Here is a 27,500-nt window from a genome sequence, read left to right as displayed (position 1 = left end):
TGATGGAAGTGGTACTGGATAGAATTAAAGGTCAGCAAAGAGAAAATGTTAAAAGTAATATATTACAAGCTACCAAATAATTTCAGTTTTGTGGGAGAGAATATGACAGATGAGCACTAAGTCATCCGGTATAATCCTAGGAGATTTCAATTTTCCTCATGTTGACAGGAGTACACAATGGGGCAAGTCTGCATGCAAACACGAATTTACTAAAATTGTGAGGATCTAGTTTCTATGATAGTGTGTTAAGGAACCCACAAGGGTTATTATAGTATTGGTGTTAGATCTGGTGAATGAGTTGGAAATAATAAGCCAAGTAGAAGTATGAGCGCCTTTAAGATCTAATGGCATAATGTTCTGACATTCTTCTTAGTCACGAGGGTAGAAAACAAAAGGAGGCCAATTAAAAAGCATAATTTTTAACAAGTCGATTTTAAGGGTATTGCAGAATACATGGGAATGGTAAAATTGGAAGATGCTGGAAGTAAAAGATGTGGAAAGGAAGTGGAATATTTTAAAAAGGGATAGCTGTCAAGATGTAAAAGAAATTTATACTTAAGTAGGAACAGGATGAAGAGAAAGTCCAGTTTGGCTTTCTAACAAAGTTGTGAAAGGGATTAGGGTGAAAGGAAGATAAAATGCACATTTTTAACTTTAACTGTGGAGAGTGGTGAGGCAAGGGCCTTTCCACTGACCACAAATAAAGCCTCGCTGAGGGATCTAGCAAACTCTGTGGCAGGAGCTTTAATTCTCTTGATGTGCAGTGGATTGTAGTGTTCTTTAATGAGGATTCCCAGCATCAAATTGCGAGATGTTATCAAGCTGACCGAGTAGCCAATCAAATTAAAGAACGGTCACAGACAGCAAACATGGAAATGAAAAGCGTTAATAATCACAGAAAATGTTGGTGATCCTCAGCAGGTCAGGCAGTATCTGTGGAATGAGAAAGAGGGTTAATATTTCAGATCTGTGACCTTTGTACTGATGATAGGTGACAGGCCTGAACCATTAACTTGGTTCTCTCTCCACAGATGCTACCAGATCTGCTGAATATCACCAGGATTTTCTGTTTTTGTTTCAGATTTTCAGCATTTACAATAGTGTACTTTTCTTCAAGCATTAATAATCAAATCACTTTTTTAAAAATTTACACAATGAAAGAGAGATTGGGACATACAAATGGGGTGAAGGTAGAAGCTGAAATATCATGAAAAGGCTTCAGATTTTAAAAAATTAACTCCAGTTTTAAAAAATCTAGTAATTAAATCATAATTGAGACAGTTAACAACATTTCACATTTCTTCAGGTTCAGTTAGTTGCTTAGCTAGTTATTAATCAGACTGCTGTTAAAAACAATAACACCACATTGAACATGGCTTGACTTATGGGGTTTCTAACAGACCTCCAAGAGCAGAAAAGGGGAAATTCCAGCCACCACAATTGCTACAGCTGTTTGCCAGGTCTGTTTTGGGTGAGGGGTCGGGGCACGTGGGTACAGAGTGCAGTTTGCACAGACTGCAATTTCAGGACTTCTATGTTCCTATGTGCTTTCGCTAAATCCTTAAGTTGCAGTCAGATTCATAGGGGTATTGTCAGTGAATGTTTGCCATAAACCCCTACCCTCCCACACCCCCACAAATTCCAGGCACAAATGTTCAGCAAAATAACAGAACAGGGAGATCGAAAAAGATATGCTGAGGATTAGAGCAAGAAACTGAGAAAGCCTGCAATGAGGGGTCACAACAAAAACGTAGCTGAAAACAAAGCCGGACAATAAAGCATTTTTCAAGTATACCAGCAGTAAACAAAGGGTGCAAAGAGACACTGTGCCTCTAAAAATGACAAGTGGAAATGGTATCTGAAGACTGAGAAATTGCTGAAATACTTGACCATTATTTTTCAAGTGTTCACAAACAAGATGGAGGAGGGAATACCAGAATTGAGATTATATCTTATGGATGAATGCAAAATCACAAGACAGGGTATACTGGGGAAGCTTAGGTACAGTAGTATAGTCATTGTGTTAATGGACTAGTATTCCAGAGGTCTGTACTAATGATCCAGTGACATGAGTTCAAATCCCACCAAGGGAGCTGGAAAATTTAATTAATTAAATAACAATCTGGAGTAAAAAGCTAGTATTAATAATGCTGACCATGTATCTAGTGGAGGACTGTAGTAAAATCCCATTTAAAAAAACCCATCATTCTTGGGATGTGGGAATTGCTGGCAAGGCCAGCATTTATTGCCCATTCCCAATTGCCCTTCAGAAGGTCATGGTTAGCCGTTTTCTTGAACCACTCCATCCATGTGGTATCAGTTCATGTGACAGCCTTTGACCCGGAAACAGTACAGTAAGGAAAATTTATAATTTCTTTAAAATATCTGTGGTATATGTGATTGTTTTTAAGAATGTTTGAAAAGGACTTTTAAAGGGTTTGCATCAATTGTAAAGGGATCAGTAGTAAAGGGATAATGGTCTATGTGACCTGGTGGCCCTTGATCTAGAAGTAGTACAACAAAAAGGAAGTTAAGATAGAAGTCGTGTGGCCAGACACAAAGGAGAGCTGCAAACACAAAGGAGAGCTACAAGCAAAGGAACTGGAGGGTGAAGGCCCAGATGCAGACACAGAGAAAGGAGATAGAAAGGGAGAGAAAGAGGAACATATATCAAATTCGAGTGAGGAGAGGTAAATCACTCTCAGGAAGAGCCAGTTTTTCTTTGACAGAAAAGGAGGCAGGGGCTTTTAGAGGCAATGTGTGAACTGGCAAAAAAAGGTTTAAAACCTGGAAAGCAATGTGAATAGCTCAGAGACGCTAAACAGCTGGGTGTTTTCCCCAGAAGTGGCCAAACCATGAACTGGGCAGTTATTGGTTAGTCATCTAAAAAGGAACTCTGGAATGCTACATCATCAGGACTGTAGTGACCAGAGGGAGAGGGGATTCCCAGTCCCTGGCTGATGATTATTGTAACTGTGAAACTCAGAAGTGAAAACTGTTGTCAGATAGGACTCCTGAGTTACACTGCGTGAATAGAGAATAACTGTGAATAGAGAACAGCATATTATGGAACTATATAGCTACATAATGCCATGCATGTTGAAGGGAATGCTTGTGGTTGTGTAAGAAATATCATGTATAGACCATAAGGTGAAAGCATTATTTGCCTATTAATTCATGTTAAAGCAAAAGGCACAAAAAGTGAAATCTTATTGGTAATTTCTTCATTTGCAGGTTGTTTGGTATATTTGGTTATTTTGGTTTACGGTTTCCCCACAGGGATTGTAAGAACACCCACAGTGCTATAGCAGTTTGATACAACTGAGCGGCTTCCTGAAGCATTTTAGAGGGCAGTTAAGAGTCAACCACATTTCTGAGAGTCTGGAGTCTCACGTAGGCCAGACCAGGCAAGGGCAGCAGATTTTCTCCCCTGAAGGACATTAGTGTTGAGTTTTTACGACAAATCGGTGCATCTGGCTCACCAATATCTGAGTGAAGGAACCTGGTCTGGGTCTAAATGCGACTCATCTTCACCTCCATCCTAATTTATGTTGTCTTCCTTCCATTCACTAATTCACTCACCTACCAATTATCTGCATCAATCAACCCTCCCACTTACATATGCTTCACTGTCATGAAGCTATTAATGTATATATTATTGGAAAATATTTTAAATATTTTTTTAAATAGTCTGTCTTAACTGGATTACAGACAGCTGGTTTGGATGCTTTGATGTGTACTAGTTTTGATATGTAAGAGAGATAGCGTGTATTTGCATTTTTTGAATAGAGCATTCAAGAAGTGGGGTGAAAACTTGATGCCTATCTAGTGTTACCAAGCAATAGGTCTATATTACTAATAAAATTGGTACTATGAAAGAGGTTTCATTGTTAAAAGGTGAAGTTCAAAGAGGCTGGTGACACAATGAGAATTTGAATTCAATCAGTGGTGGTAGGTAGGTAGGTAGGAGCAATTTTCAGGTGTACAGAGCAGAGGCAATGTAAGATCAAAAGGCAGCTGGCAAGTCTCCAACTGGCTCCATAGGAACCAAGTGAAAAGAACCTCATTTTGAATTCATAAGGTGAAAACGCTTCGCCTGGTGTCTGGTTAAGTCTATGAGTTGCTGTTGCCTTAATGGAGATTAGTTTGGGAATTTGTTAAAAATTATGATAGTAATTTGTAGCCATGTGTATATATATATTTTTAACCTGTGTAAATTAATAAAATGTTTCATTTAGTTTAATGTAAAACCTTGAGAACTGATGCTCTGATTCCTGAATTTAGTCACATCTCAAACATAATACTCAAAATTATCGGTTATGACAGTTGTTTAAAGTTCCCCTCTGGGATTTTTAAATAACTCCGCTTCATCAACTGCATCGATCATAATATTCACCCTCATGCATTTTAGCACTGCTGCAAGCCTCACACCTGCAAAATAAAGACATCATGACTGCTGCCAGGATACCAGGCATTGACCTGTTATGATACGCTGCCTATGGTCACATACCAGCTGGATATTCAGGGAGTGAAATCCCTTTCAGTTCCAGCTGAAAGCAAAGTTAACAGGCAGCACCTGGAAAAGTGATTTGCGTGCAGTCAATGGCACCCATTGATGGGATTTACTTGTGCTCCTATAGAAGCAGACTGAAACTGAGTTGGTTGGGTTCTAGAGGTGCATGTTTGCAATGTGCACCTGTAAATAAAAGCTTATAAATGTGTAAAGACTCAGCTCCAGTTCTATTCTTCACCTAATTATCTAGAGTGTAGCACTTACTGAAACACAGACATCTCACACACATTTTCCTACCTGAACCTCAGCTAGTAAAATGATTCCCTAAGCACCCTGAGTGGATATGGGCTTCTACTGAAAGCCCTTCTCCCCCTTCCGCTTCCAGTAGCTGGTCCTGTGCTGTGGGGCCTCGGTCATTCCCCAGACAATGCAGTATTACAAGGGGAAATGACTACTCTTGCACCCATGTCTGGGAGCAATCAATTTATGCAGAAGCATTGAAGGCAACAAGTCTTTTAGCACCTGCCGCACTACTCCTTGTAGACTTTAGCAACTTGAAACAACTATAGAATGAACAAAATGCTTGTAGACTTGTAGCAATGGCCAAAAATTATTGATAATCATTTTAGATAGCGTTGGGAAGGAATCCTTCTGAGTGCTGAATCTGTGTTCAGCCATGTTAAGTTAAGAGGGGGCATTGGCAGAAGTATTGAGCTCCAAAGTGGTACTGGTGAGGTCAAATCAGCGATATATTTTGATTGACGTCCTGATCTGGCCTCACTGCATACCTCGGGTAGATGTTCACTGTGTTTATTAACAGTTGCACCAATATGACAGCACACAATTCACCCCACAAGTTGGTGCATGGCATGGATGCTATTTTGGAACGCTAAGGGCACTCACCGCCCTATCATTGTTGCCATCAAAATCCTGGAACTCCCTTCCTAACAGCACTGCGGGTGTACATACACCACATGGGCTGCAGTGGTTCAAGGCAGCAGCTCACAACCACCTTCTGAAGGGCAATTAGGGATGGGCAATAAATGCTGGTCTAGCCAGCGATGCTCACATCCCATGAACCCAAAACAATAGGCACGAACAAGCACAACTTTGTGTCCAGACCTGGCATACCCTGTGAATGATATTACTTAACTTTTGGTATTAAATGCAGGTACATTCCAGGAACTTTAGGTTCATTCTATGGCAAGTCCCTTGCTGATGATGATAAAGGAATAGGCCTTTGAAAGAAAGTAAAGCCATATGTAACACAGAAAAGTGTTGAATAGATAGATTTAATAACTTGGTGAGTTTTGTATTGTTTTAATGAATTAATAATGTAACATATCTCATTTCCAGCACTAAATCTTCAGCTTTGTTAAGAAGCTAAGTTGACATCTATTATAGAATTATTACAGCACAGGGGGCCATTCGGCCCACTGTGACCATGTTGGCTCTCAGAAAGAGCATCTCATCTAGTCCCACTCCACCACTTTTTCCCCAAAGCCCTACAGTTCTTCTTTATCTTCAAATAATTATCCAATTCTTTTTCGAAGGTTTTGAAGAATCTGCCTCCACCACACTCTTGGGCAATGCATCCCAGATCATCTGCACTAGCTGCATTAAAAAAAGCTTTTCCTCACATCACCATTGCTTCTTTTGCCAGTCTCCTTAAATTGGTGCCCTCTGGTGCTCGATCCTTCAGTTTCTTCCCATCAACTCTGTCCAGACTCCTCAATTTTGAGCCCCTCTATCGAATCTTCTCCAAAGAGGACAGCCCACCTTCTCCAATCTATCATATAACTGAAGTTCCTGATGCCTAGAACCATTCCTGTGAATCTTTTTTGCATCCTCTCTAATGCCTTCACATCCCTCCTGAAGTGTAGTGCCCAGAGCTGGACACAGTACTTCAACTGAGGCTGAACCAGAGTTTTGTACAGATTTATCAGAACTTCCTTACTATACCCCCATTTATAAAGCCCAAGATCCTGTATGCTTTATTAACCACTTTCTCAACCTGCCCAGCCATCTTCAATGTTGGTGCACATATACCCACATGTCTCTCTGTTCCTGCATCACTTCCAAAATTGTGTCCTTTATTTTATACTGTCTCTCCTCATTCTTCCCACCAAAATGAATCACTTCATTTCAAAAACTATTTTATTACTTTAAAAAATAGTTATTACTTGCTGACTGGGTATTTTGCCTTTTGATTCGTGGTGTCATTCCCACTTGCTATTGTTCAGTTATGACTTGCATGCTGTCAAATAAATATGAAATTTGAGCCAAACAAGTACATGTTTATAAATGTGATAGTACGATGGGCAAAGACATGCAGTCGAAGCAACTGCATCTACAGTTGGAGGTATTGTTGATAATTTCTGGCACCTTGTGAACTCCCCTTCTTTTCAGCCCATCATTCCTTCAGCCATCATGCTCTGGAATTTCCTCCCTTAAATTGCCTACACCCGCCACCACCAGCCTCCCAACACTCACTTTGCTTCTCCGTCTCACTCTATTTTCCTGAACACTCATTTCCTTTACCAAGCTTTTGGTAACATTTCCTATTATCTCCCCCTTTGGCTTGGGATCCATTTTTCTTGATTTTGCCTCTTTGAAGTTTTTTGGAATGATTTTGTATGTTAAAAGCATTATATAAATTGCTTCTTGTTAGACTGGAGTATTGCATCCCTCACTTACATGTCTCTACTGAATATGCATGCCTGTTTCTCTTGACTTCTCTGCTTCTAGACATCTGTTTCAATGTTGCTCATTGCTATTTCTCTTTTCTGCTTCTTTCCTTTCAGGTGAGGGATGATGGATTGAGTCACTGGGGAGAACTCCCTACAGTCTTTCTGGGGGTGATTCTGGGTAAAATACAGCTTTTCCACTTCATCCTGTCTCTCTCGCTTTCATGCCACCCGCTGTTTATAGAGCTTCAGACTTTCAGCGTTTAATTTAACTTTGCCCATTTTCAAAAAACATTAAACCAAATGTTTGCAGGACGCCTGGCAGAGAGATGAGATGTTGTTCTGACCCAGAGGCTTGGCCAGGACAGTCCATCACCACTCAGGTGCCATGACGGCTCGGGACGGGAAGCTGCTGACCAAAAGGTGAAGAGCGAGTAACCGGCCCCCACCCCCGGTTCAATGTGCAGCCCCTGCAGACTGTCAGGAAGCCATCCAGGCTCTGGAGAGAGGGCAGAAATGGGGGGCGGGGGGGGTAGGAAGGCAAAAAAGGCAGAGTGTGAAAGGTAAGAGAGAGATGGGAGGGGGAAAGTAGGTGTGAGAGAGAGAGAGAGAGAGAGAGAAGAAAAAGAGAGGAAAGAGGCACACACGGTGGGAAAAGAAAGCATGCAAAAAGTTGAGCCGGGTTTCACGAGTACCCTGTGAGACACAGAAGCTGTGCTACTCGGGGCGATTTGGTGCTCTCTAATTTCAATGTATATAGTATTTCTGTTATATTCAGTGATTTATTTTATTTTGCAAGTTATTCCAGTTAGTAATGCACAGTGCCACACTCGTATGGTGCAGTATCTCAACTTGTACATTAGTCCATTTGATGCCCAGAGAAACCAAAGAATATAAATGGAGAAAAGTTGTGTTTTGTGAAGTTCGCAAGTGGGATAACATTCAGGAAACCGAGATAATATGAAAAATAGCTGTTTCCTTATATGTAAGTGAACTTTTCATAGCTTCCACTAAGAGAGTCCTTTCACATAAAATTTCAAACGTACACTTTTGCAAAAATGCTCCACCACCATGATACGAAAGTGCTCCTCCGCAAGTAACAGATCCAAGTAATATTTAAGCCTTTCTTTCCAAAATAATAAAAATATTTTTATAAATGAAAGGTAACAAAATGCAGGTTACTCTACACTATACAGAGATATTAAAACGTAACAAGTAACAGAATATTTCTCAACCATCTTGTCATATCCTGTTCTCCTTTCTTTAAGGTCAATGGGCTGTCATAGCTTCCCTGGTGCTACATTCATGGATTGATTAGTTCCTGCTATCAACTTCCCATTTCATGCAAAAAATGCAAGTGCAATATTCTCATCAAATCAGTACAACTGATGTCACAGAAAGGCAAGATATACATTCAAGCTGTGAGTTCTCAACTAAATTGCTGACCTGAATTTCTCAGCTGAAATTATGGCAAAGTGAGTGAGCAGTGAAACCACAAATGGCCGAGCAAGAGTCAGGATAGAGTAGTGAAGAGCGCACAGACTAATAAAATGAATGGGAGAATTTCTCCGCTTGCTTCTTACACGCAACATAAAAACAATATTTGCTTGTTAAACAAAAATAGTAAAAGAAACTCACGATCTATGGCAATTTTTTCTGTTCCATCCAGTGGATTAATAAGACCAGGAATTGGTTCTCCAAATGAGTAATGATCTATTCGGTGTGAAAAATTGTACACTAAAGACAAATACAGGAACTTGTTATACAGTCAGGCTGTCCTTCACAACAATTAAACAAGCAACTTTTCAAAAATCTGTCGCTCTTACTTTCTATATACAAGTGCTTCTTCAAAAAAAAAATCTACCCTAGTAGGAACAAAACAGAGCTAGGAGAAAGCAAATATTTACAGCATTAAGAGGAGAAAATCTTAATGGACTTCAAAATAAATAGAGCATTTGATATCTTTTTCTCCTTGCTACCCCTTTCCCCAACATATCAGTGCAAAAACTTTTTTAAATCCCGGCCAAAATTAAACACATGAAAAACTAATTTTGATATGTAGCAAGTTCAATTGCAATTTTAAAACCTAAAAATATGCTGAGGCAGAGCATTTGTAAAGAACAAGCAGTATTTAGGCTAAAGAGCACCTCCATGTGGTTAAAAGCAGTACTTCACTAATATTTTCCAATTTATTTTAACCTACAATTACAGCTTACAGAACATATAGCTTTAGTTCTTATATATTGTAAAAGTAAAATAAGGAAAGCCTAAATAATTCTCTTTAAGTCATTAAGATCAGCAAAATTATAACATTGTAGTACATTAAAAGCATCCTTCAATACAAGTGTGAATAGCTCTTATTTTCATTCAAACCTTTGCTATAAAGGCAGCAAAGTGGTACACAGTCCTACAGTTTAGCAAACACCCAGGATCGATAATGTTGAGTTTACTGGTCTCAGTGGTAGGGGTGAATAATTGGCCTTAATGCCTTTGGCTTGGGGGAAGGGGAGAGGGCAATCAGTCAAGTTCCCATACGAGATGGCTATCCAATGGTTGCTGTTAGAAAGTACGTGTAGATTTGCACTAGTCTAGCTATGATGCTTCCTGTGATGAATAGACAAGCAATGCTTAATTTCTATGCTCGTATATGAAGAATCATATATGAACTAATTTTCGTTAGTTATGAGGGACAGCCAGCAGCAGTGCAACTGCGCCCAGATTGATTCTGTCTTTGAGAGGAAAGTCAGACTTTCTTTTATATAGTGCCTTTCATGATCTCATGTTGTCCCAAAGCACTTTACAGCCAATGAACAATTATTTGAAGTGTAGTCACTGTGGTTGAAAATGCAGCAGCTAATGTGCACAGAAAGCTCCCACAAACAGCAGTGTGATCATGATCAGATAATCTGTTTTTGTGATGTTAGTAGAGTGATAAATATTGGCCAGAGCTCTCCTGCTCTCTTCAAACAGTGCCATGGAATCTTTTATGTCCATCTGAGAAGGCGGGGGAAGACTTCGGTTAAAATCTCATTTAAAAGGCAGCAGTTCCAAAAGTGCAGCATCCTCAGTATTTCACTAGGGTGTCAGATTAGATTTTATGCTCAAATCTTTGGAGGGATACTTGAACCAACTTTCTAACTCAGAAGTGTGTGTTAATAATTGAGCCAGAGCGGAAAGGAGCAAAAAGCATCCCAGTATCTCGTAGCCTAATTATACGATGTCTTTTAATCAGCATTGTGTATTTAGTCAAATTTCACTGAATTACATGAATCCATCTGCAACATATTAATAAGAATCTGCAAGCACTTACCATCATGACTAATGAGAGCTGCCATATGTGCATGACCTCGAGGGTGAGGAATTGCCCTGATAGTGTAGAGAAAATGTCTATTACAAATTATGAAAGTACTTTTAAGGCATAACCCATCTATAACGTACAGTTCCTCAAGATCCAGTTCCTTTACCATTGTACGATGTGAAAGTCCATCAAAATATTAATACAATTATTGGTAGAACTGGTAGCCAAAGCAATCTGCAAAAGGATTTGCTATTAATTTCCCATGCACACTTGTAAGTTTACTTAGATAATCAGGGCAAGGGACGCAGGTTGTGGAGGAGACACCTGATCACAGATTGGGGCATGGGGGGGTAGTAGGACAAAGAGAGGAAGGACCCGCACTTTGAATGGGGGGGGTTGGTTGAGGGGTGGGGGTGTGTGGCGGTACGTGGGGGGTGGGGGTGTTGAGTGGATTTAGTTAGTAATAACAGCTAGAAATGCTGTAGGTGATAGGGGAAGCAATAGTGAGAGCAGCTGACAATCTTTTGCAATCCAGACCAACAGTACTGGTAGTTTCATTGCCTCACAAAATGCTATTAGAAGCAATTGTATAGTTTAGAAGATGTAGCCAATGATGTAGGCAAAAAGAGATGACATGATCTTCTCTGCACTGCCAATCCAAGAAAAATGCAAAGAACAGCACCGACTGCGACATTCCCTTTCTTGACCTCACAAAAGCCTTATATTGTTAACCGTGAAAGCTTGTGGAGGCTGCCCTCAGAAATTTGTCACCATCCTCCACCTACTCCATGATGACAAGTAAGCCATGATCCTCACCAACAGATCCATCAGAGGCCTTATCTCAGTGAAGACTGGAGGAAAACAACCTGTGTCATCACACTAATACACTTCTCCATCTTCCTGGACCTCACCTCCAGTAAGCTACCCCCAGGCATGGAGATAATTGACAGAACTGTTTAACCTACCCTGCCTTCAATCCAAAACCAAAATCACTCCAACCTCAGTCACTGAACTTCAGTATGCAGATAAGGCTCAATCAGAATGCAGTGTGCTCAATCAGAAACTGAGCTCCAGGTCATTGTTGCCTCATCCGAAGCACACAAGTAAATGGGCCATTCACTAAACATCTGGAAAATTAAGGTTCTCTTCCAACCAGCACCCACAGCACAATACCTCCCCCCATTGATTAAGGTTGATGGCAAGATCCTGCAAAGAGTGAACCATCTTCCATATCTTGGGGGCCTCTTCTTGACAAAAGCAGTCATAGACAATGAAATTCATCATTGCCTCCAATGTGCCTGCCCAGCCTTTAGCCAACTGAAGTAAAAAGTATTTAAGGACCAGGATTTCAAGTCTGAGACTAAGGTCATGGTTTACTGGGCAGCAGTGATCACCACAGTCCTATATGCTTCAGAGACTTGGATAGCCAACAGCAGGCACCCCAAAACACTGGGAAAATACCACCAGTGGTGCCTTCATAAGATCCTCCAAATCTGGTGGCAAGAAAGGCAGTTCAACAGCAGTGTCCTCTCCCAAGCCAATATGGCCAGCAACAAGATACTACTCACTCAAGCCCAGATCCGCTGGGCAGGACAGGTCATCCATCCGCTTGACACCAGACTCCTGAAGCAAAAGTTCTTCTTGAACTCAGCTTGGCAGGACCAGGGGGACAGTGGAAACGCTTTAGGGATGTATTCAAACCATCCCTGAAGAGGTCAAACATCCTGACTGACTCATGGGAGTCCCTGGCTTGTGACCGACCAAAATGGAGAAGGTTCATGTGGGAAGGCACCGAATACAGAGACTTCGTCAGGAACAGAGGCAAAGTCGAGGCTCTGGAGAGAGTGCAAAAACCTCCAAACAACTGATCTACCCAACCCTTCAAGTACCATCTGCCCCGCATTTGGTAGAGTCTGCGCATAGGACTTATCAGCCATCTCAGTACCCAGTGAACTGAGCGGAAGTAAGTCACCCTCAATCCCAAGGCGGGGGAGGAAGAAGAAGAAGAAGAAGAAGAGGAAGAAGAAGAAGAAAAAAAAGAGGTCTGAAATTACGTAAAATGAATTTAGGAGATAAAGAAACAAATTTGGGAGCAAGACTTTACAGGTGGTAATCTCAATTTTACTTCTCCAGTCATTCACTATAACTGAAAAGAACAGGAAGATTAGGGATATCATTGTATGGCTAAAGGTGTGGTGTCACCTTCTTGGGCACAAGTGCCAGTTCTGGTAAAGATGGGAGCTATTCTGCAAGTAACATTTCAGGTCTGTGACTGTTTTTCAGATGAAAGACCACAGACCTGAAACATTAACTCTGCTTCACTGCCAGACCTCCTGAGTATTTCCAGCATTTTCTGTTTTTATTTCAGGTTTCCAGCATCTTCAGTCTTTTGTTTCTGTGTTAAGCTATTCTGCAAGGCTAAGCTATATATGAACAGAGATAGAGATAATGTATGGGAAAACAAAAAAACAAATAAATAAAAATCGAGAAATGACAAGGAGGAAGAACTGAGAACTCAAAATCAACCACAACCGCCCAATAGTAAAAAAAGAGATATAGATAGGGACAATATTCACACAGGAAACAGTTTAACAAGAGAAATAAGCAGTTTTTAACTCCCTAGGGGTCTTCCAAAATAACCAATAGAAACCCTTGTTTCATCTGTCGTATAAACCCACTGCCCCCTTGATTAATAATCTTGGCCCAACTCCCACTTTGTGTGGCCAAACTGATTGTTCAGTTTATTTAGCGCTTTGAACAGGCAACGCAAAGCCAAAGCAGCACAATGATTACAGGTGGGATCAGGTCAGGGCACAATGTAATGCTTCAGACAGGCCAATTTGCTGCAGAGAGAAATACTCTAGGACCTGGCTAACAGGAGTAACATTGAGGTCCATAAGCAGCATCATCAAAAAGACCGCAGATTTTCTACATACATCTGGTCAGGAGCAGTAGCCAGTGAATAAAAAATAACCAAACAACAGAGTCACCAAAGGAAGCTTCCTTTTTACACCCACTCAATCCAGTGTGTGCCAGTAATACTGGGGTTTAGGGCCTTGTTCAGTTTGTCTCCCACTTAACAGAGTTGAAAAAGTAAATTTGCATCTAAGTTGCAGTTACCAATTAAAGGGTTGGGGCAGTACAATAAAGTCCAACAGACTGCTGGGTGGCATACCAATGGCTATTTAAACATCTGGAGAAAATTGGCTGCCCACCGAAGCTGCTCAATGCGATCTCCTCTTTCTATGACAACATGGTGGCTAAGGTCAACTATGACAGGGCAGCATCACAACCCTTTGAGATCCACAGCGGGGTCAAATAAGCTTGTGTTATGGTACTGATACTCTTTTGCATATTCTTCTCTTTGCTGCTGTTGTATGTCTTCAGGTCATCTATTGAGGGTTTCTACTTACATACCAGAACTGACAGAAAGCAATTCAGCCTAGCTCACCCGAGATCAAAGGCAAAGTTGCACCAAGTCCTCATCAGAGAGTTGCTCTATGCTTACGATACTGCAATCAACAAGTCTTGTGAAACCTCTTTTCAAAATTTTCTGGTGGCAGCTCAAAAGCAAAAAAAGAAGCAGACACTAGGGACAGATCATCTGGCCATCCTTTAAAGCCACAGAACATTCTGATTTGAGACTATAAAATGATTTTTTTTAAAGTTTGGGGAAAATGCAAAAAATCCAAAGGAACATTATTAAATCTGCAGATACTCATTAAGCAAATACTTTAGCTGAAAGATCTATATAGATAGGACTTTTAAATACTAATCAAACTAACTAACGCACCTTCTTTTCATGCTGCATCTTCAATAAATTGTGCTCTGCCAGCAAGATGTTAAAGCAACACCCAATCAACTTCTGAGTTGTCTGTGGTCCAACACCGCAAAATTCAATAAAGTAGAAGAATTACCAAAGGAAATCACTGGTCAAAGACAGACAGACTTGCATTCATACAACTCCTTTTATAGCCACAAGGCCAACCCAAAGCAATTTACGGCCAATTAGGTACTTTCTGAAGTGTAGCCACTGTTGTAATGTAGCAACCATGGAACTAATTTGCACACAGCAAACTCTCATAAACAGCAACATGAGAAGGATCAGATAATACATTTTTATGGTGATTCAGAGGCAAATATTGTCCAGGACACCAGGGAAAACTTCCCTGCTCTTCTTCGAAATCCAGCCGAGGGGGGACAGACAGAGCCTTGGTTTAACAACTCATCCAAAGATGCCACCTCCGACAGTGCAGCACACTCTCGGTATTGCACTGGAGTGTCAGCCTAGATTGTAGTTTTGAAGTCCTGGAGTGGGCCTTAAACCAACAACCTTCTGACTCACAGGTGATGTAATGTATCTAAGTTTGCTGACATTACAAGGCTAGGGGGGAATGTAGGTCATGAGGAAGACACAAAGAGGCTGCAAACTGACATAGATAAGCTAAGCGAATGGGCAGATTGAGTATAATGCGGGGCAAGTGTGAGGTCATTCACTTTGATCGTAAGAACAGAAAAGCAGAATAATATTTAAAAGGTGTGAAACTTGTAAATGTCGATGTTCAAAGAGACTTGGGTGTACAAGAACACAAAGTTAGCACGCAAATACAGTATGCAATTAGGAAGGCAAATTGCATGTTGGCCTTTACTGAAAGGGGGTTGGAATACAAGAATAATAAAGCCTTGCTACAATTGTAAAAGGCTTTTGTGAGACCCGCACCTGGTGTACTGAGTGCAGATTTGATCTCCATATTTAAGAAAAAATAGACTTGCAATGGAGGCAGTAAAACAAAGGTTCACTAGATTGGTTCCTGGGATGGGAAGGTAGGCTTATGATGAGAGGCTGAGTAAATTGGGCCTATAGTCTGGAGTTTAGGAGAATGAGAGCTGATCTCAATTAATTAATCTCAAACAAGATTCTGGAGGGGCTTGACAGGGTAGAAACTGAGGTTGTTTCCCCTGGCTGGGAAATCTGGAACATGGGGCACAGTCTCAGGATAATGGATTGATCATTTAGGACTGAGATGAGGAGCAACATCTTCACTTCTTCAAGAGGAGATGGTGGCATGGTGATAATGTCTCTGGAAAAGTAATTCAAAGAGCTAGCTAATACTCAGGGCACATGGGTTCAAATCCCACCTTGGCTGGTTAATTAAATTCAATTAATAAATCTGGAATATAAAGATGGTTTCATGGTCAGCATTACTGAGGCTATCACTGATTGTTGTAAAAACCCATCTGGCTCATCTATGTCCTTTACGGAAGAAAATCTACTTGTAGGTCTGGCCTACATGTGACATCAGACAAACAGCAATGTGGTTGACTCTTAACTGCCCCCTGAAATGACTTAGCAAACCACTCAGTTCAAGGGCAATTAGGGATGGGCAACAAATGCTGGCCTTCCCAGCAAAAGGAATGAAAGAATAAAAAAACACAAGGGGTTGTAAATATATGGAATTCTTATGTGAATGTGTTAACAATTAGGCCATGGCTGACACCAGTCAAAACTCAGCCACTTGTTTCATTAAAAGTGTTAATAACAGGATGAATACACATACTTGCCCACAGTTATGTGAAAATTTCCTGCTACTTTGTTGACATATAAGTGTCCATGTATCCTGCAGGCATCATGTGGGTAGGATAATCTGTCTTCCCTGAGAAAAATAAGTAACAGTTATTTTCATTGTGGTCACTAAATTTGTAGCAATCACAACCCACTTAGTTGGGCATAAAGCCAGAGCACAAAATCTAACTATGATGTTACACTAATCAGCAATCTCACAGAGCAGTTGGCTGTGGGAACTGGAAGCGTTTCAATGTTGTACCAGGATATGACAGGTCATGCATGTCAATCTGTAATCATGTTAAATCAATGCTAAATATAAACTTTTTGTAACTAAAATCTCAATTACCATTAAATCTGCTATTTATTGCCTCTATATATGTTAAACATCCAAGATTAATTTTGATCTACTTGTCAGTTATAATATTCATTTAGATTGCTGGCCAACCAAACAAACATAACCCAATGGAAACAGAATACACATTAGGAGCTTCATGGGAGTTTCTGGACATACCCATATAACTTTAATCCACTTCTAGGAAGTTTATTTAAAAGTCTAGAAAAAAAAAGTAACTATCCAAGTCATTTTTTATCATCAGGGATAATTTAATATTGTTTAATTCAGAGGTACTAACAAACATTTAGTCAATTGCCACACTCAAGCAGCAACTTGTTGAAGGGCCACTCTCACAACCCAGGCATAAAGCAACTTAATTGCTTACTTTTAACAACAGAATTTTTGTGTCACATACATTTACTTAAAAAGATCAAATTATGAACTAGATTAGCATCTGGTTCCATAAATTAGTTGTGTATCAGCTATGCAAGTATCAACAGCCCTACAACCATTAATCTTCTCCATCCAAGTGCAATGGGGATAGGATGGGAATCCGTCTTCAATGAGACATACTTGAACTATTGGCTTCTGGTAGCTACAGATTCCATAACATCCTGATAATTTAGTATTGCACATCTTTTCTCACTATGAACAAAGCACTGAAGAGATGGCTTAGTTACATGTCAATGGAGCTGCTTACTGTCTCAATGGCCTCGTTTAGTAGGTGACGTTAATGTTAATTGTATTATCAACAGTAAGGATACACAGGTGAAGGGCGCGGATTAAGCGCTTTGAGCACATAGGCCTTGTGGTGCAGTAGGTAGCATCTGTGTCTCTGAGCCAGAAACTTGGGTTTGAGTCCCACCCCAGGGCTTGATAGCGAGTAAATCCTTCCAACACCATGTCAATAGCAGAGTGGGAGAGATTCCTGGTCAGCTATGTGATGGAAAGGACTTTGGAGCTTCTACCATTACTATCCATAGCTTCAGACTACAACATGCATATAAAAATGTATAAAAGACTGTTAAGAGAAGTGACAGTCCTGTTAATTGTTATTTTATTGGTTTATTGCTTATTTAAAAGAGTATAAAAGATTTGTTCTGGCTGTTTTGCTCAGAGCGTGGTGTTAATGATGCCAAGGTCGCAGGATCAATCCCTGTACTGTCCAGTGTGCCTGTTCCAAAAGAAATCATATAAAAGACTTATTCCCTGGAGAGGGAGCACGCAGTGTCTGCCGGTGTGCTAAAGCCACCAGTGGGCGCACAGGGGCGAGAGTACATCATCAGCCCCAGAAATGACATTTTAATTTAATTTGTTAAGTTTCCTTCAAATTGTTGTCTTTTTGTTATGGTGCCCCTTCAACTAATGTCAATTAGTTAATTTATTTTACTGTTTTTTTTTCAAAAAAAAAAGTATAAAAGACTTGCTCCCTGAAGAGGGAGAATGCGGCGTCTGCCACTGCACTAAAGGCCTTCTGCAACCAGGGGGCACTGCACTGCACGGGTTGGAGTACATCATCAGCCCCAGAAATTTGTTAAGTTTCCTTTGAACGTTTTATTTTTTGTTACAGTGCCTTTGATTTATTAGTTTATATTTCACAGAATCACAGTGCAGAAGAGGCCCTTCGGCCCATCGAGTCTGCACCGACACGTGAGAAACACCTGACCTACCTATCTAATCCCATTTACCAGCGCTTGGCCCAAACCTTGAATGTTATGATATGCCAAGTGCTCATCCAGGTACTTTTTAAAAGGATGTGAGGCAACTCGTCTCCACCACCCTGCCAGGCAGTGCATTCCAGACTGTCACCACCCTCTGGGTAAAAAAGTTTTTCCTCTCATCCCCCCCTAAACCTCCTGCCCCTGAACTTGAACTTATGTCACCTCGCCCCTCAGTCTTCTCTGCTCCAACGAAAACAACCCAAGTCTATCCAACCTCTCTTCATAACTTAAATGTTTCATCCCAGGCAACATCCTGGTGAATCTCCTCTGCACCCCCTCCAGTGCAATCACAACCTTTTTATAATGTGGTGACCAGAACTGCACACAGTACTCCAGCTGTTGCCTCACCAAGGTTCTATACAACTCCAACATGATCTCCCTACTTTTATAATCTTTGCCTCGATTGATAAAGGCAAGTGTCCTGTATGCCTTTTGCACCACCCCACTAACATGCCCTTCCACCTTCAGAGATCTATGGACACACACGCCAAGGTCCCTTTGTTCCGCAGAACTTCCTAGTGTCATACCGTTCATTGAATACTTCCTTGTCAAATTACTCCTTCCAAAGTGTATCACCTCACACTTTTCAAGGTTAAATTCCATCTGCCTATTATCTGCCCATTTGACCATCCCGTCTATATCTTCCTGTAGCCCAAGACACTCAACCTCAGTTAACCTCCCGGCCAATCTTAGTGTCATCCGCAAACTTACTAATCCTACCCCCACATAGTCATCTACGTCATTTATATTAATGACGAATAATAGGGGTCCCAGCACAGATCCCTGTGGTACGCCACTGGACACTAAAGTCACTAAAGCAGCCTTCTGTCATCACCCTCTGTCTCCTACAACTAAGACAATTTTGAATCCACCTTATCAAATTACCCTGTATCCCATGTGTATTTGCCTTCTTTATAAGTCTCCCATGTGGGACCTTGTCAAAGGCTTTGCTGAAATCCATATAAACTACATCAACTGCACTACCCTCATCTACTCACCTGGTCACCTCCTCAAAAAATTCAATCAAATTTGTTAGGCATGACCTCCCTCTGACAAAGCCATGCTGACTATCCCTGATTAAACCTTGCCTCTCCAAGTGGAGACAGATTCTCTCCTTCAGAATTTTCTCCAATAGTTTCCCTACCACTGACATGAGACTCACTGGTCTGTAGTTCTGTGGCTTATCTCTACAACCCTTCTTAAATAGCGGAATCACATCAGCTTTTCTCCAGTCCTCTGGCACTTCCCCCATGGCCAGAGAGGAATTAAAAATTTGGTTCAGAGCCCCTGTGATCTCCTCCCTTGCCTCCCTCAGCAGTCTGGGACACAAATCATCCGGACCTGGAGATTTGTCCACTTTTAAGCCTGCCAACACCTCCAATACCTTGTCACTCCCCATATCAATTTGCTTAAGAACCTCGCAGTCTCTCTTCCCGAGTTCGATACCTTCATCCTCATTCTCTTGGGTGAAGACGGATGTGAAGTATTCGTTCAACACTCCACCGATGTCCTCTGGCTCCACCCATAGATTGCCCCCTTGGTCCCTACTCTTTCCCTGGTTATCCTCTTCCCATTGATATACTTATAGAATATCTTGGGATTTTCCCTACTTTCACCAGCCAGAGCTTTCTCATAACTGCTCTTTGCTCTCCTAATTGCTTTCTTAAGCACCACCCTTCACTGTTTTATAAAAGAATATAAAAGACTTGTGTGCCCCTTTAAGGGGCTGTTAACATCTTAGTTTATTGCTTAATTTGTTAAAAGTTTATGTGCTTTTATTGGCATACTCAAAAGAGTACAACATAATTGTGCATTTGTTTTTTAGTTTACTCAAGAGTATAAAAGACTTGTACCCCTTTAAGAGGCTTCCAATTTGATATTTGTTTTATGCAAAAGAGGACTTGTGGAACACTGTTAGTAGGTACGGGGCAGATGTATGTAATGCCGCATTCTGTAAATAAATCAACGATCAAGAAGAGGATTCACATCTAATTTCATACTTCCCACCTGTCTTGGGATCCAATTAACAGGTGATTCTAAAAACCATCCACCAATGTAATAAAGAAGTGTGGGCATATCCTGTAGGGTTCACTATAGAACTATTTCTGATTTTGTCAGATTAGATACCTGGGTGGCAATACAGTAGGGGAGCCTTTAAAAGCACTTTTGAATAAAAGATCTTGAAGAGAATGTTCCTCTTGCACTTTTCTGCGAATCTTCTGAAGTGTTCTAAAGAAATATTGGGGGAAAAAGCAAATCAGAAATAATTTTTACACCTACAAGTTATTGATCATTTTGATCAAGACATCAATGTAGAACCTACCAAACTCATCTACCAACAGTTTTCACAGTTCAGCAATTGATCTAATGAAATTAGATTCTGATGACCAAGAACACCCCAGAATAAAGTCTGCTGGCACAACTGGCACCAGTAAACAACTATTTTGGATTGTGACACTTCCCACTTGGTGAATTGTCAATCTGACCAACAAGGTGTCCTTAAAATGCTTCCACTGAGGGAGAAGATGAAAATAACAAGGCAATGGATGTTGTTTTGCGCATCCTCTTAATCAGTCACTCAGTTATAAACAGCTATTGACAGAACATTTCTAAAAGGTTCAGCAGGTCTGGCAGCATGTTTTTGTTTTGGATTTCCAGCATCCGCAGTTTTTTGCTTTTATTTCTAAAAGGTTGACTTGTAACAGGAGGGAACAAAAAATACTGGCAAGCTTTAAATGAGAATTATGTTCCATTAAATTGTGACATGATAAAAGCTGGCAGCTGTGTCTAAGTTCACATCAAGATTCAAGGCAAATGTTGCAGGGTGGAGGGAGTAATGGAAGGGATCATAGTGCATGTTCTAATGTTTACTTTGCCGCAAATGAAATTTTAATAAACAGCTTAGTGACAAACAGCTCCACATCATGAGCACAGGAATAAATGGGGGAAAAAATTGAAGATTCATTTTAAAAGATACTTGATGTCTGAATTTATACTGGAAATTTCCAGCTACACCACTCAAAAACTGCGTTATCTATTCCAAAACCAGGTCTATGGTGCGTTGCAAAAGTTTTACTCATTCACGGGATGTGGGCTTCGCTGGCTGGACCAGCATTTATTGCCCATCCCTAGCTGCCCTTGAGAAGGTGGTGGTGAGCTGCCTTCTTGAACCACTGCAGTCCATGTGGTGTAGGTACGTCCACAGTGCTGTTAGGAAGGGAGTTCCAGGATTTGGACCCAGCGGCAGTGAAGGAATGGCGATATATTTTCAGGTCAGGATGGTGAATGGCTTAGAAGGGAACATCTAGGTGGTGGTGTTTCCATCTATCTGCTGCTCTTGTCCTTCTAGATGGAAGTGGTCGTGGGTTTGGAAGGTGCTGTCGAAGGAGCCTTGATGAATTGCAGTGAATGCATCTTGTTGATGGTACATGCTGCTGCTTATGTGCGACGGCGGTGGAGGGATTGAATGTTTGTAGGTGTGCCAATCAAGCGGGCTGCTTTGTCCTGGAGGGTGTCAAGCTTCGTGTGTTGTGGGAGCTGCACTCATCCAGGCAAGTGGGGAGTATTCCATCACACTCCTGACTTGTGCCTTGTTGATAGTGGACAGGCTTTGGGGAGTCAGGAGGTGGGTTACTTATCACACTATTTCTAGCTTCTGACCTGCTCTTGTAGCCACAGTATTTATATGGCTAATCCAGTTCAGTTTCTGGTCAATGGTAACTCCCAGGATGTTGATAGTGGGGGATTCAGTGATGGTAATGCCACTGATCATCAAGGGGCGTTGGTTGGATTCTCTCTTGTTGGAGATGGTTATTGCTTGACACTTGTGTGGTGCAAATGTTACTTGCTACTTGTCAGCCCAAGCCTGCATATTGTCCAGGTCTTGCTGCATTTGGACGTGGACTGCTTTGGTATCTGAGTCATTGCGAATGGTGCTGAACACTGTTCAATCATCAATGAAGAACCTAGTTCATGCTTCATATATTTTAAGAATATAACTTATAGTTTTAGGAATTAAAGTTTTAATTAACTGTAGAAAAATGGGGGCATCCGATTGATAAATTGAAACAACCCTGAAGTAAATGCAATTCAAACAAGCTTGGAGTTAATTACAGTTAAAAGGTAGCCCATGTTTGTTCTGCAAGGTCAGAGTTGATGGTGAAAAATCTTGAACAATGAATGATCCATCTCTAAGCTTGTAACAGAGCTAGGGAATCTGGTGAGAGGGCAATTGCATCCATTAGATATATAAATTATTCCTAGGGTTACAGAATCAGAGTTGTGTTGAAGGTAAAATAGTTTGTTTACATTTCTGTTTGAATCATCCCAACGCATGCCACATTGTGACAGAGATAATGATTCAGGGTGATGCCTTGTTAGACAGTTCTTTTGTTTAATTTATCTGTATGTGTTTGCTGGCAGAAACAAGCCATTCAGTTTGGGAACAGAAGAGGCAGTTACAGATTTGTTCTTGTGTTGACTGCAACTCAGCGGGGAGATCCATAGGAAATGAATGTTAGTCAGTTAGACCCACACTCCCAAGCAGAGAAAATACTAATTTCATCATTCAGCACATGAAATGCAGGTGGAACTCTCAATTTGGAACTCAAGGGAAAAGCAGCTGCAAGATTTGCTCTAGCTTGCAGCTGGTGGAATAAATCTATAGTAGTCCTCACAGAGCCTTGTGGTAGAAAGCAGTCAGCAGAGTTAACTTGGAAAGCTGTGAGAAGCCAGTTCGGTATCCACTGGCAACCGAAACAAGGAGCTGAGGTCTATACAGAAAAGGTGGAGGGTCACGTAGCCAAAAAGCTAATGGAAGGGACCCACTGAATCTTACCTCGGAGAACAGCTGTAACACTGAAGAAAAATTAAAGTGACTTTCCAAGGGCTGTGGCATACCTTTGGGTTGGTCCCAGAAGTGAATGAACCTTCAAGATTTCGTAAGATAAGGGAACTTGTGGGGGAAGTAACAAATAGAACTGAGTTTATAACATAAATCTTTATAAGCTATAGTGTTAAGGTAGTGCTGCTTACTTTGTTTAATGTCTTTTTGTATAAAGTTTGTTTTTTGTTTTAAAAATGTAAATCTTGTGGCATAGTTCCATCGTTTAATTACTGGGAGTTCGGATTTCTTCTTTAAACAATAACAGTCCCTCGTAAGGGTGTGACAGGTACTCCTCCTGCACAGCAATAATGGAGCAAGAGATCTCAATAATTATATATTAGAATCATTAGCAGCCACAAGGAGATTTTAGGACTGACCTTTATTATGCATTGGAGGGTAACAAAAAGTACATCTGAGAGGGGCCCGCTGAGCTCATCATTCCATAAAAACCTACAATCCCTGATCACAGCATCTAACCGTTTGTTAAATGTTTTCAGAGATTTTGCCTCCATTACCTGACTGAGGATGACTGGAGGCAGGAAATAAGCTGCAAGCTGCCAAAGAAAGGGAACCTCAGTGACGACAACAACTGGAGGGGCATAACACTGCTGTCAGTACCTGGCAAGATCTTCAGCACGGTGCTCCTCAATAGATTGAAAACAGAAATAAACCGTACCCTTCATGAAGAACAGGCAGATTTCGGAGTGGCAGGTCATGCTGCAAGGCCTCTACACTCAGGAACATCATAGTGGAGCCTAGCGTATCAGAAACCATTCATCAACTTCATTCATTTCAAAAAGGCTGTCGATAACGTCCATCACCAGTCACTTTGGTACATTGCAAGAATGTATGGTGTCCTGATGCAATATATAAACATCTTCAAAGCCTTATACCATGACTCAAGCTGCTGTGCCAAGGCCAGCTCAGCACCATGGACTCTATCATCACATGAGTATAGCAAGGCTGCATACTCTCCCCATTCCTTTTCTTCATGATGAAAATCTGTAACCAAGAGGAAGGCAATGGTGAGTGCAGACTTTGGGCATCTTGTGGCAACATCATTGCTTGACAGATCTGGACTTCACTGATGACATCGCCTTGCTGGCCGGAGAATCACACACACTCAAAGATGTGATCACCAGTCTTGAAAGTAGCAGTGCTAAGGTTGATCTACTCATCAGCTGCGAGAAGACAAAGACAAACAATGATGACTGGACAGCAACAAGGCCTCCCATCACCATCGGGCAATAGAACATAGAGGGCGTCGACCACATCCCCTACCTAAGTAGGGACATCTCCAGGGAGGGTGATTATAGGGATCGATGTCCACACCAGGTCAGTGGCATAGTCATGCTGCCCATTGTCCTGCATGGGGGCAGAGGAATTAAGTCTAAGACCCTACCTCAGCAGATATTACCAGTCTCTACCAGTGTCCACTTTTGTCCTGCAGTCGTGAGTTAATCCTTTCTATTCCACCTTTTATGACTCCATAATATTGCCTTTTATTCTCTCCTTTGAAGACAGAAGGATCTAAGATTTTCTAGCTATTCCTCATAACAGAATCCTTTAACCAATTTAATATTGATATCTTACCTCTGCAACCAGCCAAAATAAAATACATAAAAGCCAGAAGGCCCCAGGTTTCACCCCTGCTCTGTGATGAATTAGCTAATCTCAGACAGAGTGATAGCTACATCTGACTCAAGCTCCAGCCCCATTTATTTCTTTCATTTGATGGTGTTCGTTCTACTGCCACTCTGGCAGGGCATACATCTGGGGGGCATAATAAGTGTGCTGCCAGCCTCAGTCGTGTCTCTGCCACAATGCCCTGCAGGTGCCTCTGACCAGTCCTCTGTAGTACATCTTCACTGGTGATGCTGGCTCTTCATATGATGCCACCTCTTCATGTGATGCCCAGGATCTGACACAGACAGCACTGGTGAAAAGACATCAAGCTTACATGACACTTTTGCTGTTCTCTTCCATGTCTCACCAGCGTAGATTGCAGCTGGTACTACTGTGGGCATGTACAGTCACAACTTCACAGCTGTGTTGATGTTTATTAGCTGCCCAGACCATGTTGAGCCACTGGAAGACCAATGCTACTTTGCTGATAAAGGAAGTTAAAGGAAAGAAAATGCACTATAATTTTTGTTCCTAAGGTCTATTCAGTGAGCTTTGCTGAAAATGCAATGTATAGATAATCGACGGGGACAGGATTAAACATGACAAAATAGTCCACTGACATTCATGAGCCAGACCCTCACAATTGAAGAACCATACTTGAGCATGAGTGAGTGCCTCCATGAGAAGAGGAAACTGGATTTGCAGAAAACTAAAAGAAACAACCTATCTATAAGAATAAGTTGGAAACTCAGAGTGCCCACTATAAATTACGTAGCAATTACTTTTCCACAAACTGAACATGATAAACAGATACATATATATGTTACACCCAATTTGTGAAACTACTCATTTCATGAAAGGGGCATTTTTTTTTTTAAATGCACTCATGGGACGTGGGCGTTGCTGGCTAGGCCAGCATTTACTGCCCATCCCTAATTGCCCTTGAGAAGGTGGTGGTGAGCTGCCATCCTGAACCCCTGCAGTCCATGTGGCCTAGGTATACCCACAATGCTGTTAGGGAGGGAGTTCCAGGATTTTGACCCAGCAACAGTGAAGGAACAGTGATATATTTCCAAGTCAGGATGGTGTGGGGCTTGGTGGAACCAATTTCACGAACTGGGCAAACCCATTGCACAGATCATGAAATAGGCAGTTTGACTCATCATTTCATGAAATGTTCAATGTTGTGCATGAGTTTTAAAATCTTATTCATGAAATTGTTCCTCAAGCCTGTTGCAGTGTACAAGCTTAACATCATGTACTAAGTTGCTCAATGTGTGCACACCGCAAATGTGGGAAAGCAAGTTTGTCTACAAGGCACAAATGGTGGTTGGTGGTAGGTGTAAAGTTTAATATAAGTTTCAAAAGGACCAGTTCACATCCGCCTACTTGGCTTTGATAGCTCACACAGCAGGTGATAAAAGGTGTGAAATACCATGTGCGGAATTTCATGCTGGAAGTGAAAATAACGTGTTGATTTCAAAGGCTCATATGGCAAGGATGACTGTCTTGAGAGCTATGCTATTTTGTGGTCTGCTGACTATGAACAGAAGGTCATTCTGTCCTTAAGTGTGGGAAAACTGGACAGAAACTCCTAAGAGATGAATATCACATCCTGAAAACTTTAGTGCTTGCATCTCTAGGTCACGTGGACAAGGTTACCAAGAGCAATGGTGAGTACATGGCTACCAAGAAAGCAGTCCTAGACATTATGTGACAAGCTCATATTGAAACTGCCATGGTGGTGAAAGGAAGACTCACAAGAAACTTTCTGAAAAGTATGCACACATCCCACAATCTCTTATAGGGCTGTACATTAGTTGCTGTGAGAGATGTGTGGAAAAGCGTTGCTTTTTTTTCCCAGCCCCTGGACAGTCCTGAGCTGACCTCAGAACGATCCACCACAGGCGACTGTGAGCCAGCCGCTGGACCATCCAACATGGAAGATGCTGAGCGAGTCCCAGAGCCATCCACCATAGATGACCCCGAGTTGGCCCCTGGACCACCCAACATGGGCATCCCTGAGCCAGCCCCTGGATCATTCAACATGAACAATCCTGAGGCATCCCCGGGACCAACCTCCATGAATGATCCTGAGCAGGCCTCTGGACCATCCACTACAGATGACCCTAAATCTAATGAAAAACTTCATCCTGCCAGACATGCAAGGAAGGTGGCACGCCAGGGCATTATACAGCAAGCCAAGCGGGATAATACATGCACCACAAGGGGGTTGTGAAAGGCAAACTCGCCAAGGATTAGTTTGAATTTGTGCAGTACAGTGGACTGGGAGCAGAAGACATTCCACCAAAACAACTCAGCCTTTGTGAGATTGTATGTGATCAAAGTGTTTGTGGTGGGCAAGGCTTCCAGAGATGTCACTGCAGGAGTAACTGCTTATCAAGACGATGTTCCTGCTTGAAAGCAGGTCTCCGTTGCAACAGTGCCAGTTACAGCCAAAAGTCCAGTGACAACATTGACCTGTGCTGACAGTGCTGGCATATTAAATATGTATGAATTGTATTTATGCTGTTTTTGTTAATATTGATGTATAAGCCATTTGAATGGTTTGGGTGTGATCCTGAATGAAATATAACAGGATATAAACCAGTGAATTTGAAATGTTTAGATGTCACAATGAGTCTGAAATGTACATTGAATAAAGGCACATTATGTATGTATGAATTGTTTCTTTAATTGCTTTTGCTGTATTGTAATAATTGATGAATACAAGCTATATCTGAATGGTTTGGGCATAATGCTGGATGAAACATAAGAGGGCAGTAAACAAAACTAAGCAGATTATACATGTGAATGAAATTTTATTTTTCGTTCATAAAAGTTGGCCATTTCATGAACTGAGCAAGTTT

General features: G+C 41.3%; 1 protein-coding gene across 3 annotated transcripts in view; it reads right to left on the bottom strand.

Annotated features, from left to right (window-relative positions):
• Window positions 1–27,500, bottom strand: part of ergic2 (ERGIC and golgi 2) — a 72,253-nt gene that overhangs the window by 26,755 nt on the left and 17,998 nt on the right. Inside the window, exons 7-10 of one of the 3 annotated variants that reach the window (XM_078568125.1) lie at window positions 20,247–20,348; window positions 16,057–16,152; window positions 10,511–10,566; window positions 8,839–8,937 (exon numbers count right to left, since the gene is read on the bottom strand). In XM_078568125.1, the coding sequence (XP_078424251.1) occupies window positions 8,839–8,937; window positions 10,511–10,566; window positions 16,057–16,152; window positions 20,247–20,348 (353 nt within the window). The remainder of the gene's footprint in view (window positions 1–8,838; window positions 8,938–10,510; window positions 10,567–16,056; window positions 16,153–20,246; window positions 20,349–27,500) is intronic. The other 2 variants (XM_078568126.1, XM_078568127.1) reach the window with 2 other exon arrangements.

The sequence above is a fragment of the Cetorhinus maximus genome, chromosome 22 (assembly GCF_964194155.1).
Source record: "Cetorhinus maximus chromosome 22, sCetMax3.hap1.1, whole genome shotgun sequence".
Lineage (NCBI taxonomy): Eukaryota > Metazoa > Chordata > Chondrichthyes > Lamniformes > Cetorhinidae > Cetorhinus > Cetorhinus maximus.
Note: the sequence above shows the minus strand (reverse complement) of the source record. Positions and strands in the feature narration are given on the sequence as shown.